The following is a 17710-nucleotide window of genomic DNA, read 5'->3' as shown; positions in this document are numbered from 1 at the left end:
CCAAACACAGGCCACGGGGTCATCATACACCGTCCTGCCACTCAAAACACCTGCCATGAACCTACACCTACATCAGTGTGCTGTAGACAGCGTCAGTACTGCTCTCCCCCGAGGGACACCGTGTTATCCTGTGTTAATCTTCCACTGAGGAATGCCAGATGATGCTTTCATTAAGCCCTGTCTGTTATTTAAGCGAAGGGGATCATAGAAACATGTCAGTTAATTATCTCTGGACATATGGTCGGTGATGCATGAACACCCATGTGCTGTAGGTGTGTGAGTTTGGGGCTGTCATGTTGTTTTTATCACTGTTGTGGCAAGGTGACATGGTGCTGTTACCTGGACATTTCCACTGCAAACAGGAAAACAACTGACTAAAATTCTATGTGTGTGCTAACAAAATAACCTCAAATAATATTTGTGCAGAAAAACAAAGCCTTATTCAAAGTTCAGCTTTTCAGGTTTGGTGGGAAAATAAGTAATGTTAACATAAATATTGAAAGAAATCATTGTTTGAATGTCTGTGCGGAGCAGATTTTGACTAAAAGGGGCCAAGTATATTAATGAACACTTGTTATTTTTCTGGGCCACCTGGTGAGTTTATCAACAATATGAGATATGCAAATGACTCCTTCATCCTCTGGGAAATGCAACAGTCTGTCAGTCTTAGAAATATTAGAAAACTATTAGAAAACTAAATGATTGAATGCTCCAACGGCACTGAGCTCCTTGAACTGCAGCTTACCACTGTACAGTAGGTGGCATGTTCAGCACAACTGTTGTGAAAGCCCAGATAAAGCTCAGTGAGCTGTAAACTGTCAGGACAAAAGTTAATCCATAAGTATCCTGACAGACATTTCTCATCCTTTACTTCCTCAGTCTGAGGCTGCAGCCTCTGGGAGGTGCACCAGGACAGGACAGTCTTTTATTTTGTATTTACATATTTCATGTATTCATCTTGTGCTCATATTTGTTTGATTTGTGATCTGTTTTTACTTAATACTTTCATATAAAGACAACTTCCCATTTTGATGGACAATAAAGTCATGAAGTTTTGTTCTACTCTAGCTTCATTTTGTTCCACCAAGGTCTGTAAATTGAATGATAAAATCATTTTACATACATTAGTTAATAATTTCACTGGGATTAATTTGTGAATTATCATTTCAGATAAAGGACCTTTAAATGATCTCATCTGATTATCCCAAGAGTCACAATTACATAAAGCATCTGCATTTCCTATCCTTATATAATGTCTTGAATTATGTATAACTGTTAATAATTATTCTTGAATCATTAGTTTTAGACAGAGATTTGTAGACGCGGATGAAATTTGATGTGAGGGAGGAATTCACTCAACAACATAACTTTATTGTCAATACACATTCAGTTTTGTATGTATATGACACAGTACAATGAAACAGCATCATCATGGGTGTCCTTGTGTTTCCATGCGATTGTCTCTGACTGATGAGTTTGGGTGTGTGTGTTTAATTTACGATGTATTATACAGTTTCCTTCAACCAATCACGCCACTGCATATGTTCTAATCTAGTTCACTACTATCATCAGTACTTTTGTATGTTTCCCTGTGTACATATGTACATTTGTATGTATGTATGACATTTTATGTGTGTATGATGATGTTGTAGCTTGATGGCAGTTCTTTTGTCCTGTTGATGCTTTTATTTGTCATTTAGTTCTTCAGTGGAGGGTGAGGGCATGTCAGAGCCATCAGGACACTCCTGCAACACAGTAAGTATGTAAGTAACGAAATTTACATTTACATTTTACAACAATACTACCGCACAGAGATGCAGGTATAGATGTACACTTCACCTTCACTCCGTCCAGTTCTGGTCTGCCTGGGAGTGATTTTTGTGAGGAAAAGGCCTGTGAGATAACACAGAGCAGACAGAATAGGTTGGATAACTGATGGAGCGACAGAGAGGCGAGGGTATGGAGGAGGAGTGCAGCTGCTCACCTTCTTGGACTGTTGCATCTCCTCTGTGGACTTGGACCTGTTCTTCATGTGCTTCTGAGGAGAGGTGGTGGTGGGGCTCTGGGGAGACGAGAGCCTCGTGTCAGACGTGGCTAGAATAATTCAGATGTTTTGCATGTCAGGCTTTGTACACACCTCATTTGTCTTCTGCTCCATGGCTGGCTGTTCGGTCTCCGGAGAAGTTCAGCGCTGATAGAGAATTAAGATGGATGATATCCTTTGGAAAACTCTGATTGCGTAGCTGTAAAGACAGGAGAAAGAAAAATTAGAAGGTTTTTTTTTAGCCGTTTGGTTTCATGCAACAACAACGCAAGACCGTTTAAAGCCTGTAGTGCATCACTATAAAACCACCGAGTTTAACTGATCCCCACTCTGACAGGCTTGATGAATACCACTCAGTCTGCAGTATGGTCTCTTGTCACTAGATGGCGACGGTGACTCAGGCTTAGACATGTTTCAGTCATCCGAATCTTTTGTTGAGTGATTTTCCTCTCTGGATTTACCCTGGTGTTTGGCTCCAATTATCTCACTAGGATGTACAAACTGTTGCTCCCTTTATTGTTCCTCATTTTGTTTTGAAAAACTTACTTAATTCTCCTGAGTATTGACCTAAATCAAAGTTTCATGTTATCATCATGGATACAGACACTAATGGTAGAATGGCTTGTGCTGGAGGATGATGGTTTATCCCAGTCCCATCAAAAAAGGCATTTTAATGTTATAAATACAGGCAGAGAGAGTCCTACTGGTTATTATGTTTAGACATGTGAAAAAAATCAAACAGAAGGCAGATGAACCTTATAAATGTTTTATGAAAGAATGAAAACCCAGAATCCCTCAAATGAGACAAAAGGGGATGAAGCTGGAAAGATAGGAGAACAAAAACTGCCTCCGACAGAGCTGAAAGGCCACAGCGAGCACCAGTCAACAGTCACAGCCACATCCACAGCTGGTGTCAGGAGCCCCTGTGGCCAGAGACAAAGCACCTCCGGGTCCGGGTCAGTTTGCATGAGAATGATTATTATAGTCCAAAGAGCTCGGTGCTGCCTGTGGACGTCTGCCTCTATCTGACGTCTGACCAGTTCGATCAGATCAAAACACTGGCATCTCAGCATGAACAGGTGGTTTATTGGGGTTCTGTTCTGCAGGGCCTGAAAATGGAGGAGACACAGATGGGTTTCTAATCGCATGGAAGACATCGGGGAATTTGGAGGATGTGGTTCAAAAGCTTGTTCTAAGTGAACTAAAACATCCTAGACAATTCTGTGACTAAATCTGACTAATGTCACATTTGTGTGTTAACCTTTGTCTCACTGAGCCCCGCCCACTCCAGGACAGTAAGAGGAGCAGAGAAAACCAGAAATGTAGAAATCGCTCAGCTGAAATAACTAGAACTGTTGTAACGTAGATGGAAGTGTGTGTGTGTGTTTGTGGAGTACAGAGCCCACTTGCACACACATGAAAGTTATTGAGCAATTCTGTGGATTTTATCACAGATGGTGAAACGATTTCTTCCCAAAAATTGCTAAAAATTTTGACAAAGTCTGTCGAGATCTGGGCTGGTGAGAGAGCACCGTACACAGAGAAAAGATACAACACCCCGGTTGAGCCTGCTGCTCCACAGGAAGCATTCAGCTTTGGGCTCATAAAGAATGAATGGGAGCTGATTGACAGAAACTCACTCACCCACTGTGGAGCCTGACGTCAGCCGCCATGGAAGCACCGCGTTTGGTGCTGCGGGGAAGTCCATTAGAACGTCCCAGTTGGACCGGGATGTGTGTGATATTCAACAAGGACCTACCTGCCAGCCAACATTTACCAACACAATGACCTTTACCAGAGGGACTGGAGGACTTCTTTCATACAAGGCCTATTACCACATACATGACGGTTCAGTTGGCACACCCAGGGGTATACAGGCTGTTATACTCCCTGCACTTACTTTAAAATGTGCATTACACAGCCCTTTGAGGGACAGAGGGGGATAATCTGGGCCTTGATGCATTCATTGAGGCCTGAGTGCTTTCTTTGGCCATCACTAAGGGAAATACTCTGCATGAGAGTGATTACCCTGCGTGCCTCCTCCTGCTTTTTCTCCGTTACCGTCTTGTCTTTGTGTAGATGAGGAATTCCACCTTTGTAATTCAAGGCACAGGACTGGTGAGGACCATGTAGGCTAAACCAGAGGGTGGAAAGGCGACGGAGGTGCTTCGAGAAACGTTTCTGCATCGATTAATACACATGAGGAGGCCAACAACAGACCCAGACAGTGACACGTCCAAAAACACCACACCTCTTTGCGGTAAGCATAATGAAATGTGAACATGCCTAAATGCACAAAACGCTCATACATTATTACGTGGGCACACCACACAAAAGCAACACAAAGACTTTCCCCTTAAAAGCTACTCAAGAACTCTTTCTGCTAGGATGGTCAAATAGAATATTTTCTTTTCAACCCATTTCTTCCTCTGATCGTCACTGGCTGAGACTTCAGTCGAAGAGGAAGATGATAAATCTGGAGGTTGAAAAGTTTAATAACAAAGTATTTTGCCTTTTTGATCCTGAATGAAATGATAATGTGAACATCTATATTACATAAGCAGTAAATCTGCTCCTTTGACTCGAATCCACAGGATTTAAGGCTCAGGATTGGCTGAGCTTTGACTGTTGGGTCGGTAGTAATTAACTCCACAACTGAGTTGCAAACCACGACAAGAACTTCTCAAGTTTTACTTAGATGTGTGTGAGTTTCACAATGGCTGTCTTTTTGCACCTCTCCATAAACGCTACCCACAGTTCATTCACGCATCCGGCAGCAAAGACACAGGAAACATCCCTTCAGTCATGCACTGAGCGATGAGAAAGTTTCCACTCCTCTGGGTCAACTAATCACTGTACTCATGCAGGAGGTGAAATTGAAGCCTTAGTCTGACACTGTCACCTCACCACATCTGTGCTGGTGAACATGCTAATCACAGATCACATGCCAGGATATGTGTATTTATAGAGGCTGTAATAACACACACACACACACACGCACACGCACACAGAGGTGGTTCAGAGCATCAAGGTGAGCATGTGGGCAGTAACTGCACCAGCAGACGGTTGGAGAGCACATTAAGACGGCTCACAGTGACAAGGACATAATGTCCTGTAATTGATGATGATGGGCTGTCTGTTCTACCACATTCAGGTGTCTCTCACACACACACACACACACACACACACACACACACACACACACACACACACACACACACTAACTCCCCCCATCTGGATGGATTTAGTCAGGAATCGCCTGCCACAGCTGCTCCCAGCCAGAACCTCAGATCAACCATGTGCATCTCACCTGATAACTGAGTCGGTGCTGATGCAAACACTGAGCACAGACTCTGTCCTTCACCGGGCTGAGCAGAATCCCTGCAAACACTGATCTGATGGATGGGTTTTGTTTTACACCATTTATGTATTCTTCTGCAGGACTCTCAAAGGCACAGTGGGAATCATTCAGGGGATTGAGCTCAAAAAATAAACACAAGAAAATATTCCAAACATGTTTGTCATCTTCCCCAATGCATACTGGACTAAATCATGAGACTGCACTCAAACTGAAAGTGGTAAATTACAAGGAGATAGGAGGAAGCAGTGGCACTCAGTCTGAATGAAAATGTGAGCTTTTTCTGTGAATGAGATGAGGTGGTTTATCTTGAGGGACCATAAGACATTTAATCAAGCACAGAAACAGAGGAGTGACACACAGAAGGAGAGGATGAATGATGGGAGTGACAGACTGAAACAAGCACAGCAATAGACTCCCCTTCAGAAAAAATGAGATTAATAAAATAGCTGGGGGAAATTCAGACACTCACCTCCTTTCCTCCCGTCTTCCTTCTCTTTTCTTCCCTCAGTTCAGCAGACGTGCAGTGGAGTAGATGGCACTCCTCATCTCACTGCTGCGATGGTGTCTGTGAGAGCACACCCCTCTCTGCCCATTCATAGCACCACCGACGCACCACTCGTACATTTATGGACACACACGTACATGCACACACACATATACCACCAGGTGTAATCAAGGCTCTGTATGCAAATGTGCGCTGCCTGCCGGTCGGAAGCTGTGGGTGTGACAAACAGGTATTGTATGCTGCACGTCGATGCTTACATGCACAACTCTGTTCATGTCTTAGGTTAATTACATCAGTGACAATTACATCTACAAGGTGATGATACAGTCAAGGTGGGCGAATGAGACACTTCCCAAACCTCACGCTGCCTCACATTCTGAAAAATGTGGATGAATTCATCTATGACTCATCTAATTTGTTTTGTAACCAATACAATAGCCAAATGCACCCCATAAGAGTCCTTCCAGGCTCCTCAACTGGAAAAACACCCTCCAGCAACAAGTCCGTACACAGATGAAGCATGCCATTGGCCACAATCTCATCACAAAGAGCCAATCAAAGCGCTCCAATGATCTCCGTCACCGCGCAAAAATGACATCATTAGATGACGGCATTTCAGGACGGTGGTTTCTCTCCAAAACACTTGAATGTGTAATGTAATCAAAGCTGGTCACAAGTCACACCTACACAGGACAAGATACAGATCAGAGCTGCTGTACTCTGCATGACTCACACAGCCGGTCCAGTGGGGCAGTGGGGTCTGGCTGCACTACATAGAAAACCACATCACGTAGCATTTGTCAAGCCAGAAACTGACCTCAGTGATACATCCACAAAAATCCTCTCTGAAGAGTGGAAGCTACAGTAAAAACCTTGTGTTTGTGTTCACCCTCAACAATAAACACAGACAGAAAAGATCACATTTTTATCATAAAACACTTTAATTTTTTTTTCATACACCCTGTGGGATATTTTTGATGATCCAAAGCAACTGATTCACTCTTCCTAGCGCCACATTTCTAATTAATGATCTGGACTCTGATACTGTATACAGACTAAAGTGACAGGACAACGGGACCTGGCCAGGGCTTCACAAAGTGCCATCACAGCAAACGCAACAGCTGCATATATAAGTACTGCAAACACACATTTCAAAACCGCAAGTAAAAGCACACAAAATGAAAATAGTCATTTAAAATATTAAAAAAGTATTCTGTGTAAAAATATTCAATAATCTTAAAAAGGAATAAAACACAAATCGTGCAATACACTTCAAAAACCCCTTCAGGACAGAGGCTAGTTCCTGTTCAGGGACATTCGGAGACATTCAGGCTTAGAGTTCAAAGAAAAGCATGAGCGCAATTTTCGATTGAGAGAAACAGAAGGAATGTGAGCTGCAACTCAAACTGTTAAGCGGTAATCGTCAGGGAGAATCTATTCAAATACATTAGCTCAACATTTTCACGCATTTTGGGGTGCTTTAAACAATTCATAGCAAACATTTTCCCATAAGGATGTGTAGTGTTTTGAGATGACACTATAAATGCTTGCCATGATACCTCTTCTTTCCATATCATCAGTAGCAGATATGGTAGCACCCTGCTGTCTCAGAGCTTATTTGTAAACAATTAAAGAAAGAAAAAAAATAAAAGTGCTTTGAGATTGTGGAGTTAACGTGAGTCTTTGGACGTGATCGGCCACAGTCATGCTGTAAGATGTCTGTTGTGGTTTTTGATCTTGTCTTTGTCCGTCTCACACACACAAACAGCTCTTAAACTGCTGTTTCTCTTACGTCTTTGGTTTCTGATCCGGCCGAGTCAGAGGCTCCCTCCGCTGCCCCAGCTGAGCTCGAAGGTAATGACGTCTTGTCCTCTGATTCCTCTTCAGATTTGGCGGCGGGGGGACTGGTTGCACTGGGCTCCTCTGGCTCCGCTTCCTGCCCCTGGTTTACAGGCACCTGCAGGAAGTCGGGGATCTCCAGCTGCTCTTTGGTCAGGAGGCCTCGCTGGTCTTCCACCCTGGAGCACTGAGCTCTCGTCAGCATGTCCAGAAGCCCTGACACAGAGAAAAATACCCTGTTCATTTTGGCCTCTTATAGCTCATATCAATAACACAAATATAGTGATAAAAACACCTCACTACTCATCAAACCCCTGTCCTGGCTGTATATTAGGGTTGGGTGATATGGAAGCACATTTATTTTGCAATATTGAAGTATTGATGCATGTGTTTTTAATGTATATCTCCTGGAAATACAGGTGAGAAACTTTTATTTATTCATTTAAATGTTGAATTTCGATTTTAAAAGTGGGAACTGAGCTTTGACATAGCATCCACTCTTGTGCTGCATCTTGCCTTTAGAATCAGGCAAGAGCAAATCAGATGAAAAAGATGAAATTAAGAAATATCTATAGATATTTCACCACACTGATTGAAAACCTTTCCTCTGTATCATGTTACAGCATGCTACCATATTCCCCAACCCTCCTAGGTACTGCCGACGTCTCCTACCATCCATGTCGGGGTTCTTACTGGGCTTGGGCTGAGTCCTAGCTCTGTCCATCTGTGGCGATGATCGAATGCCCACGCCTCCACTCCCCGCTCCAGTCTGGGATCAAAAATACAATAGAATTCTGCATTATCAATACATTAAATATTGTTTTACAAGGATGAAATACCAGTAAAATGATAAAACTATGAATTATAAGAAAATTATTATAATTTTTTTTTTAATCATACAAAGATAAAATCCGTCAGCGAGGTTGATAATGTGTGTTGATGTGACAAAGATCAAAGATTTGGTGATGTTCAAGAGCCTGGTGCTGTGTCCAAAAATTGCTCCCCACTTTACTATATAGTGCACTATATTTACAGTCAGCAGTTTTATTAAATGTGTACTTATGATTTTATTTCGTTCATTGCCCAAACAAAACAACTGAAACACAAAATGTCAACTTTTCAATGATAAAGGAGCAGAAAGAAGAATAATCGTATATTATCTGCCCACTCTTTCACAAGACATTCATTAACAAAGCAAACAATTCAGCAAAATTAAAATGTGAATTTTATGCTCTGCATTAGTTCATTAAATATTCCCACAATGGAATTCAGTGAAGGTTATTGAGAAGTCTTTCATGTGTAGCCTTGGCCTTCAAATGATAAGCTTCATTAGGTTCTTATTTAGACAATAACAACCGAAAGCATTTCAGCAGATCACCCTTTTCAAGTCAGTTTATTAACAGTGTCTCACCTGTGAACCACTGCCTCTGGAAATGCTGCTTTGGTCTCTTCCTGTTCAAACCAAACAATGCTGCATTAGTTTCTAGCAGTTATTTTGCTTCCAATGTAAAAAGAAGTCAGCGGACTGCTGGTGATGCTACACAACTTAACTTCCCCATTGTGTTAAACACCGACATCAGCCAGATAAAATATTCTTGACAAGAATTAAACTGGTTCTCCTGGGACACAGCTACTCTAATCGAATATATTTCCCTCCCCCTGCATTCAGTGTGTGGAGCTGAGGTGGGGGGGCGCTGATCCAAAGTGAAGTTGGTTCTGGTTTCTCAGCAGTCAGGAAATGAGGTGAGTGAACTCAAAGTGACACGGCACTCAACAAACCAAATGAACTCAGACATGTCGACCCATAGAGGAGAATGGAGAGGCCGGAGGAGAGAGAGGCGCACACAAAGAAACCAGAGTGGGGCAGAAAAAGAGGAACATGCAGACAGTGACGCAGAAAAAAAAAAGAAACAGGGCAGTGAAAGGACTTTCTCTTCCCCCGCCAGCTAGAAGTGAGCGAGAGCCAAGAAATACAGAGACACTTTCTAAAACCCCTTTAAAGAATCAGTTAAATGAAAAACACGGCACAGGCAGAGGCAGGGGTCGGGCAGTATTCAGAGATCACATGAAGCATCACTGTCATGTCACACATAGTATCTACCAGCAGTGGATAGAAAGGTAGTACTGTATGTGCCTTTATCTGATTTTATTTAACTCAAGTTCATTCACTGGTGGGACGAGTAAGGTTTTTTTTTTAATCTTGTGGCTGCTTGTGCTTTTGGAGGGTGGAGCAGTGCATGTAGTCATGATTAAATGATGCAAAACTGACTTCAACATGATTCTGTCTGGGTCACATAAAAAAATTTTTTAAAAACACTGGGTCGGTGCATTTACCTTTGGCTCTGTCGAGTCGTAGCGTCTTATTGGCCAATCTGAACACAGTGCCATTCATGTTCACAGGCTCCTCACTTCCGAGCTTTAACAAATAAAAAGAAAATAAACACATGAATGATTCCAGTCGGGCAGATGCTGACACACAACACATCAATGCATAACCAAGATGGTGTAATCTCACTTCTTATTCCACAAACAAAATAGTGTAACACCTTCTGGTTTTGGTAACCACATTACAATTACAGATTTGATATGAATATTAACATGCACACTGACGCGTAAACTGCTGCCTAGCAACGGCTGCTGGAGGCAGGGGAGGCAGACGAGAGCTGACAGAAGAGATGGGCAGAATAATAATAGTAAAAAAGAATATCTTTAAAAATGTCAGACAGACACGGGGCGGTGCGTGGCGCAGTGGTTAAGGCGGCCGCCCCATGTAGAGGCTACAGTCCTCAACGCAGGCGTCCCCGGTTCAAATCCCGCGTCGGGCAGACCTTTCCTGCATGTCATTCCCCCTCTCTCTGCCTCCCCCTTTCCTGTCTATCTATAAATATAAATCTATATAAATCTATCTATAAATCTATCAAATAAAAGGCAAAAACACCCCCCCCCCAAAAAAAAAAAAAATGTCAGACAAGGCAGGTTACCATTAAGTGGATTTACTTGACTTGCGAGAAAGTCATTATCCGAGCGACTCCTCAAGCACAGGCTGCACACTGTCTCGTTCATAGAGGCGTACATCACTCACCATGGTGACCAGGGCCTCTTGCGGCTTGAGGTGGTGCTTCTGCATCACCAGAGAGAGGGCGTCCTGCAGTGTCTTACTAGACTTCACCACGATCCCCATTGTCTTACCAGTGAAGGCAATCTCCAGCCTGAAACACAGGAACGTCAGTTAGCTCCCTCACACAGTAACAAGAAACTGAAGTGGAGCTTCACCAAAATCTAGTCATGGTGAGCCTGAGGTCGCAGACTGATCCTCCACCCAGTCCTATCAGAGCAGGATATCCTAATGTGACTTAATATGCCATCTTATATAATTACAGAGTCAGTGCAAATGATGACTAACATGATTTCTGCACAGCAAACCAGACTACATCTTGTGGTAACACAAGGACTTCCCTCTAATATGGTGAGGAGCGATATGCTGTTGTGGGGATGGAGGTGTGAAAGCCTGCTAGTGTGTCAAAGACAGAAAAAAAAGGAAGCAGAGGAAGTGACAGTTGACTCACGCAAACGTCACCCTGAGCTCTAGAGAGACCTGCTGATCTCTCAGTACGGAGCAGTCCTGGTCCAGCGATAAGGGCTGCTGTGGAGAGAGCAACAGTGTATCAGACTGGAGGAAATTAAAGGGAGTCTCAGAGATGTGCGCCTCAGCTGGGGAGGGACACTTTAAAATAAGTTTCAGACATTAAAAGAGGGAGTAGGACGTGGCAGTGAGAGACTGAGAGGATGTTGGAACAGGAACAGGGTAGTCATCTTTTTCACACTGCCTGTTGCAAAACAGCTTTGCAGGGCCATACAGTAGGAGAGTGTGAGCAGCTACTCAATTTAATTTAAAACACATCCTTGTAAATCTATCTTTGTGAGGACATGTCATTGCATTAAGGTATTCCCTAGCCTCTTACCTTAACCTTAACCATCCAAAACAAATGCCTAAACTTAACCATTACTCTAAACCTAATTATAACCTAAGATCTTAACCCTCAAAAAGCCCTTTGAGGACATTTTTGGCCGGTCCTCACTTTTTCAGTCTGTTGGTTAAAAACTCGTTCCGGTCCTCACAGTGTAGCATGTACAAGAACACACACACACGCACGCACGCACGCACAGCAGCTCAGAGCTCACCTTGTCCTTCCCGTGAAGGTAGATGATGACATCTTTCAGCGGGAAGCCTCTCTTTTCACACAGACTGGCCAGCATGTCTTTGATGGGTTGGCCGTTGCGTGTGGGGGCGAGGGAGGCGCTGCCGTCGGGTAGGTAGACGCAGCAGTAGCCCCCCTCCACCTCTATCCGGCTCCCACCTCCCTGATCTGGAGACCTGGGACTTGATTTGCCATTCTAGATAACAGAGGAGATGATTCAAGAGTGGAAAAACGTGCTACAAAATGTATGTATTATTTGAAGGCAGATTTTCTTCACTCCATAAAGTCGTTCCTGTTGAAAATAAACAATACTTTCTGATCAACCAGCTTCAGCAGCAGCACTGACCTCCATGTGCCTGTAGAGGGAGCCAAGCTCCACACTGCTGGTTGACTTCACAGACATATGGGAATCTTTCCGGGGGACTGTACTCTCAATGTTGGAGGTATCTATTGTTGTCAATGGGAGGAGAAGAACAGGCAGGAAGTGTCAGATAAAGTCACAGGAAATATTTTAAGGCATAACACAAGGTCTGCTCTGCCATCTGACAGGCCCTACCTCCCCAAGATCCTCTTTTCTGTCGCTGTTTCTCTGAGGCACTCTTGCCACCTGGTAAGCTGTTAGAGTCTGGCTTCTTGTTCTGTTTGAGGCAGAAAGTGGTGAAATAAAATCATTACAGCACAATCAAAACAAGAATCACTCACTTTGACCAAATCTTATCCCAGTCCATCTACCTTCTTGTCACCGAGCGAGGGGCTGCGGGTGGCCACGTCCTCCCAGGATCCCATGCGAACCGGCTCATGAGAGACCCGAGGTAGAAGTTTTCCTTCTACACTCGCCAAGGTGCAACTCTGGTAAAGAGGAGAGCGCACAAAGCGCCTGTAGCTGTCCATTTTCATCAGCTTAAATATCTGGTGCAGAGCAGAAGCAGCGGTACAGAAAGTCAGCCATGGCACAGAGTGACACTGGGTTATTGAGCTGATAGGAGCAGAATGGCCTCAGTCTGAGCAGACCTGTGCTTGAGCTTTGTTAAACATGTCAGGTGTGGGCTGCTCCAGGTCCTTCTCCTCCGTCTTGGCGGTGTCATCGATGTTGACCGAGTAGGGCGCGCTGTCAGACAGGTAGGTGTGGTAGATGGAGCGAGCCACTGTTTTCAGCTGGAAAAGCAACAGCCTCTTCAGACTGAATCACCCTGATGATTGCTTATGACCCAGACCTCGTTTCCGAATCATTGTCATTTTAAAAACCAGTGACACATCGACAAAAATGAACCCCAGTGACACACGGGCGCAGTTTTCATTGAAGTCTTTAGATTTCAATAGCCACCTACAGAGCCACTCAGTGTGTTTATCTTTTCTGAGGCTCTGTGTTTTCCCCCCTCGAGTGTTTGGGCGCTTCCTTTACCAAGAATCACATCGACCCTTTCCAAGCACCCACACTGCAAGTCAATCAATAAGTCGCTAAAAGTCCACTCATTTCCCAGAGAGCTCAGAAATCACACAACAAAAGATGGTAGCTTTTAAAGTGTCCCATCTGGCCACCCTTATTGGAAAGATCAGCGTTGCACTGTTTCATACATCACTGAAGTCAACAGGAAATGTTTTGTCTACTATATGAAGCATGTTAAGATCATTATACAGATATAATTATGTCAAGCAACCCGCCTACATTCAACTTCTTGTCTACAATGGAAAAGAACAGCGTTACCTAATTCGCAGAGTAAAGCAGTAAAACAGTGTCATCTTACCTCGTCCAATGATGTGGCTGGGATCCTCCTGAACTTTTCACTTGCTTGCCAGAATAAAATGTTCTCTGCACTCACTTCAGACTTCAAGAAGGCCTGTGGTGAAACGTACACACACACACGCTGTATGATCATGAAAACATTAACACTCAATTATTCTTGAACATGTTGCACATTACAACACAACACTAGTACGCGTGTCGAGTGTGACTCACTGTAAAGTAACGGACCCCAGCGGGATCCTCCAACAGCTTTTCAAATGAAACGGCCCAGCTCAGTACGCTGTTGGCGGGCCCGGCCTCTCCGCCCGGAGTCCCTGGAAGGCTGGAGCTGCTGCCTCCACAGCCCCGTGCAGACATGTTCAACTCTACAACACATTCACACACAAACACACCCATTTATCAGAACAGAAAAGCATGACCAAGAATGAGACTGAATCAGATATTTTCTTATGGCGTGCTCGGACACGTTCACACTGTAGAAATGCAGCATGTGGAGGTCTGCCTGTGCACGTTTACGGTTCACACTTACCTCCATCTGACACTGCCTGACTCTGTGGAGAGAGAGAGAGAGCGAAATGAAGAGAGAGCAGATCACTTACAACAGCAGTGAAACAAACCAAAACTTAAGAAAACATCTGACGAGATGAAATACACCTCACTGAGGTCACCAAGTGGTATTACCGAGTAAAATCCCACAGCACTTAATCAAATCAGCTCTCAGGTCAACAGTCACTCGACTGAGAGAGAAAGGCAAAAAACAAAGTAACTGTATCTAATCATCGTAAAAAACTAAACCACAATGTTCTAATAATCATTAGCACAATAAAATATTACACTAACACTTTTACCATGATCTTGAAAGTCAAAAATCACGTTACACTCGCATGTGTTTAGGGTACATTGGCATACATTTAGGAAGTGAAATGTGAACAACAGCTGCATGTGTTTTTTTCTTCTTCGGTTTTTGTTTTTTCCCCTCGATGTAACAGTGTAGTGCAATCAGCCAAGGCTGTTTTCACAGGAAGTGGTTGTGACATTGATGACAATAGCTCATTCAGCTTTCAGCTCACAAATCCACATCTCGTTAAAAAAAAAAAGAGGCTCTTTCCGTTTCTATTCAAGCACGTTCGCAGTTATAACCTGAAATCTGCAGACTCTGCTTTCAGGCCTGTGTTGAGAACAAAACAAAAAAAGTTTGCATATTGATCAAACCCCATAGGGGGGTTGGATTTTAGAAAAAGATCAGCAGGTTAACTGAATCTGTTACAAGTGACTGAGTAAAACCCCGGATGCTCAGATCCATGAAAACACACAGCAAAGCTCAATAGTCATGTGACACTGAAACAGTCTTTAAAAAAAAATGGGTCCTGGGTTTTAACAAAGTCCTCTCTGAAGTTTATGCATCTTTTGACGGTCTGGGTTTCCTCTGGGTGCTCTGGCTTCCTCCCACAGTCCACAGACGTGTGGGTTACAACACTAAAATTGTCACTACGTGTATGTGTGCGTGTCTGCATAGATTCGTCCCGGATACAAAGGTTTATTAATGTAAACTTGATTAAGGTCATCGTCACGAAAAGTCATTTGCAGTCTCCGTGCCATTTGACACAATCTGGGTGCTTATGATGAAAAGTGTTTCACAGAAAATGACTGATAACGTGTTTAATAATATAAAATCTTATTGAAATCTTGCTTTCATTTTCATTCTTTCATTCACAGTTATCCTCCTCCTCATTGTGAACTATCTGTGGCTGACATCCCATCTGTCATTCATGCCTATACAGCTCAGAATAAAGCAGATTTGACTTCACCTGATCATCCTGGCCCTGTCATTTCTGCGAAATACATTGAATGTGAGTCAACTCTGAAGGTTAAATGAAGTCAATTTTCACAGAAAGTCCACTTTATCTTGACCCCGTTTCAATTATAAACCACACCAGAGGAGTCTGTTGCATCATATCTTATAAAATATCATGACTAGAAACAGTTTCTCTAAAAAAACACTCCAGGTAAATCCCAAGAGGCTAAATCTAGCTTTGGTTGGTCATGTGAGTGACAATTTGAGTAGTTTCAGCTCAATACAGGAGGCAAGAACAAGGCCCTACTTCTACTCAGAAATAATTTATTCTCCCTAAACAGATTGAAAGTGAGATGCAATGTGTGTGTCTGAATTTCAGCAACCAGCTCAAAGACAACTTTGAATACACAGAGCTGATAAGGGCTGTTTGTTTGTGCAGGCGTTAGCCTCACTGTGACTGCATCACTTCACTTTTTTTGCTCTAGTGCTCAAACTCACACACCAACATACACTTCATGCACAGTTAAACCGAAGGTTCACCATCATCTTACTTGTGCACTTTTTCGTTCTCATTGATTGCAACAGGATATAACATCTAGGGATTGGGATTCTCCAAAAATCCTTTGACAGAGAGTGTGAGATATGCAAACAAAGTCTATGGGAGGGAAGCATTTGATGCAGCATCAATTGTTGGAACAATTCCAATCACACACACGCACAAAAAAAACCCCAAAGCACAGAGTCTTTTTAAAATGTAGCAACATCCATCTCTTCATCTCATCTTTACATAGACGTTCACACATTTAGCAGTGTTTCAAGAACCATAATGGTCTTGCAGAGAGTAGACCAAAGCCAGCTCAGCCTACATATGACAGATTGGCAAACAGGCATGGCTCCGTTTCCGCTTCTGACTCAGGCAAGCCCGGTCTGTTTTCAGTAGCAACCAGGACACAGCCTGATTGGTTCTGGCACAGCTGAGGAGTGGAGATGGATGATACAAGCCAAAACAAGAAAACCGCACTGCCGTGCTGTCGCTGCTGTGACCTGGATGTCATTTTAATAGTATCGGCATGGTTTAAAAAAAAAAAAAATTAGCAGACCGAGAAAGTAGTTCAAACTTCAAAGAGATTCCTGCTCATTACAAGGCTACAACTTACAAGTACTCACCCTCAACTCCATCTTATTCCTCTTAAACTTGAGCACACTCCCAATCTTGTACTTCCACTAAGTGAGGCACTGATAAAACTTTCTCGTTGACGCATCATAAATACATTAACAAACCAATGGACAGCTGCAAAACCAAACCACAACTCACCATGTGGCCAACAGGAATCCCTAGAGCATTGCAGTTCTTCGCCATGGTGGCCCAGACGCCAGACTACAAGCTGAAGCCTTATGCGATGTGCACACTGTCAGGGGACACAGTAAAGTGCTCCACCCAAAGATTATGCACACTCTTCATACACACACACACAGAAAAATTCATCACTTGTTGGGTCTTCTTGTCACTTCCTGCCTGGAAGGGAAGTCTTGCCATAGCAACAAGCCACAAAAGAGGAAGTATGGTTACTATGATCAAACTGTTCTCAGCCTACATCTTGAGAAATACTGTGATGTGGGAACAGACAGGACAGATGTACTCATTTTGCTTTTGATGCACAGTCACTATATAAAAGTTACTTCACACAGCTTCACATGAGACACTCCAGGAGGCAGAAAAGCAGAAAAAACACCATGTTTCCTCCATGTTCATTTCATATTCATGCCACACAGTGGTTCAATAAAAAAATAAGACTTAGTCACTATGAGAATGTCTTTTCCAAAAAGCACAATTCTCTCATGCTGCATTTTGCAGTGTCATCTCAAAATAACACGTTTGTTTGTCATCATTGTTCTTTGGTTGTAGTAATTAAATCAACGTAGTTAAATTCACAATTAAAACACGTGGTTAACAGCTTTTCAGTAGTTTGTGTTCCCCTTCTCCTTTGCACTCATTCGTACCTTGCTATGCACCGTGATGCCAGCGGCCGTGGTGCACCGTTTGTCACATTTCCTGTTTTGCTGTAGTGCTGCAAATTTTGCCAGGCGGTAGAACCTGTGGTGAAGTCCTCGGAAAGTGACCATGTTCACGGGAAAAACGAAACTAAACAAGACGAGGGAGCTGGACAACTGCAGGTCAGAGTTAATCACCTGCGTCGATCTTACCTGACTGCGCGCGGGCCA

The 17710-nt window shown here is 43.2% G+C and overlaps 1 protein-coding gene and 1 long non-coding RNA gene across 5 annotated transcripts; both read right to left on the bottom strand.

Moving 5' to 3' along the window:
- Nucleotides 1-1489: 1489 nt before the first annotated feature.
- Nucleotides 1490-6094, bottom strand: LOC146979930 (uncharacterized). Its single transcript, XR_015036921.1, has 5 exons — nt 5875-6094; nt 2138-2243; nt 1985-2062; nt 1840-1893; nt 1490-1745 (listed from the first exon to the last, which is right to left on the bottom strand). It is a non-coding gene; the product is annotated as an uncharacterized LOC146979930 (long non-coding RNA).
- A 738-nt stretch (nt 6095-6832) lies between these two features.
- On the bottom strand, nt 6833-17686 carry rgs14b (regulator of G protein signaling 14b). 4 transcript variants are annotated; one of them, XM_085789959.1, is made up of 15 exons: nt 17489-17686; nt 14222-14243; nt 13906-14057; nt 13694-13786; nt 12960-13103; nt 12681-12857; nt 12505-12586; nt 12295-12395; nt 11932-12144; nt 11316-11392; nt 10832-10958; nt 10084-10165; nt 9151-9201; nt 8422-8511; nt 6833-7965 (listed from the first exon to the last, which is right to left on the bottom strand). In XM_085789959.1, exons 1-15 carry the CDS (start codon nt 17609-17611, stop codon nt 7682-7684), a joined length of 1818 nt encoding a protein of 605 aa, XP_085646085.1. In that variant the 5' UTR covers nt 17612-17686; the 3' UTR covers nt 6833-7681. The 4 variants fall into 4 exon arrangements, with proteins under 4 accessions (XP_085646085.1, XP_085646086.1, XP_085646084.1 ...); XM_085789960.1 differs by having other exon boundaries at nt 7390-7965; nt 8422-8518; nt 9161-9201; nt 11316-11389; XM_085789958.1 differs by lacking the exon at nt 17489-17686 and adding an exon at nt 16803-16862 and having other exon boundaries at nt 7390-7965; nt 8422-8518; nt 9161-9201.
- Between the last annotated feature and the right edge of the window lie 24 nt (nt 17687-17710).

The sequence above is a fragment of the Trachurus japonicus genome, chromosome 10 (genome assembly GCF_045865225.1).
Source record: "Trachurus japonicus isolate A0001 chromosome 10, Traja_1.0".
NCBI lineage: Eukaryota > Metazoa > Chordata > Actinopteri > Carangiformes > Carangidae > Trachurus > Trachurus japonicus.
This window is presented reverse-complemented; position numbering and strand designations above follow the sequence as displayed.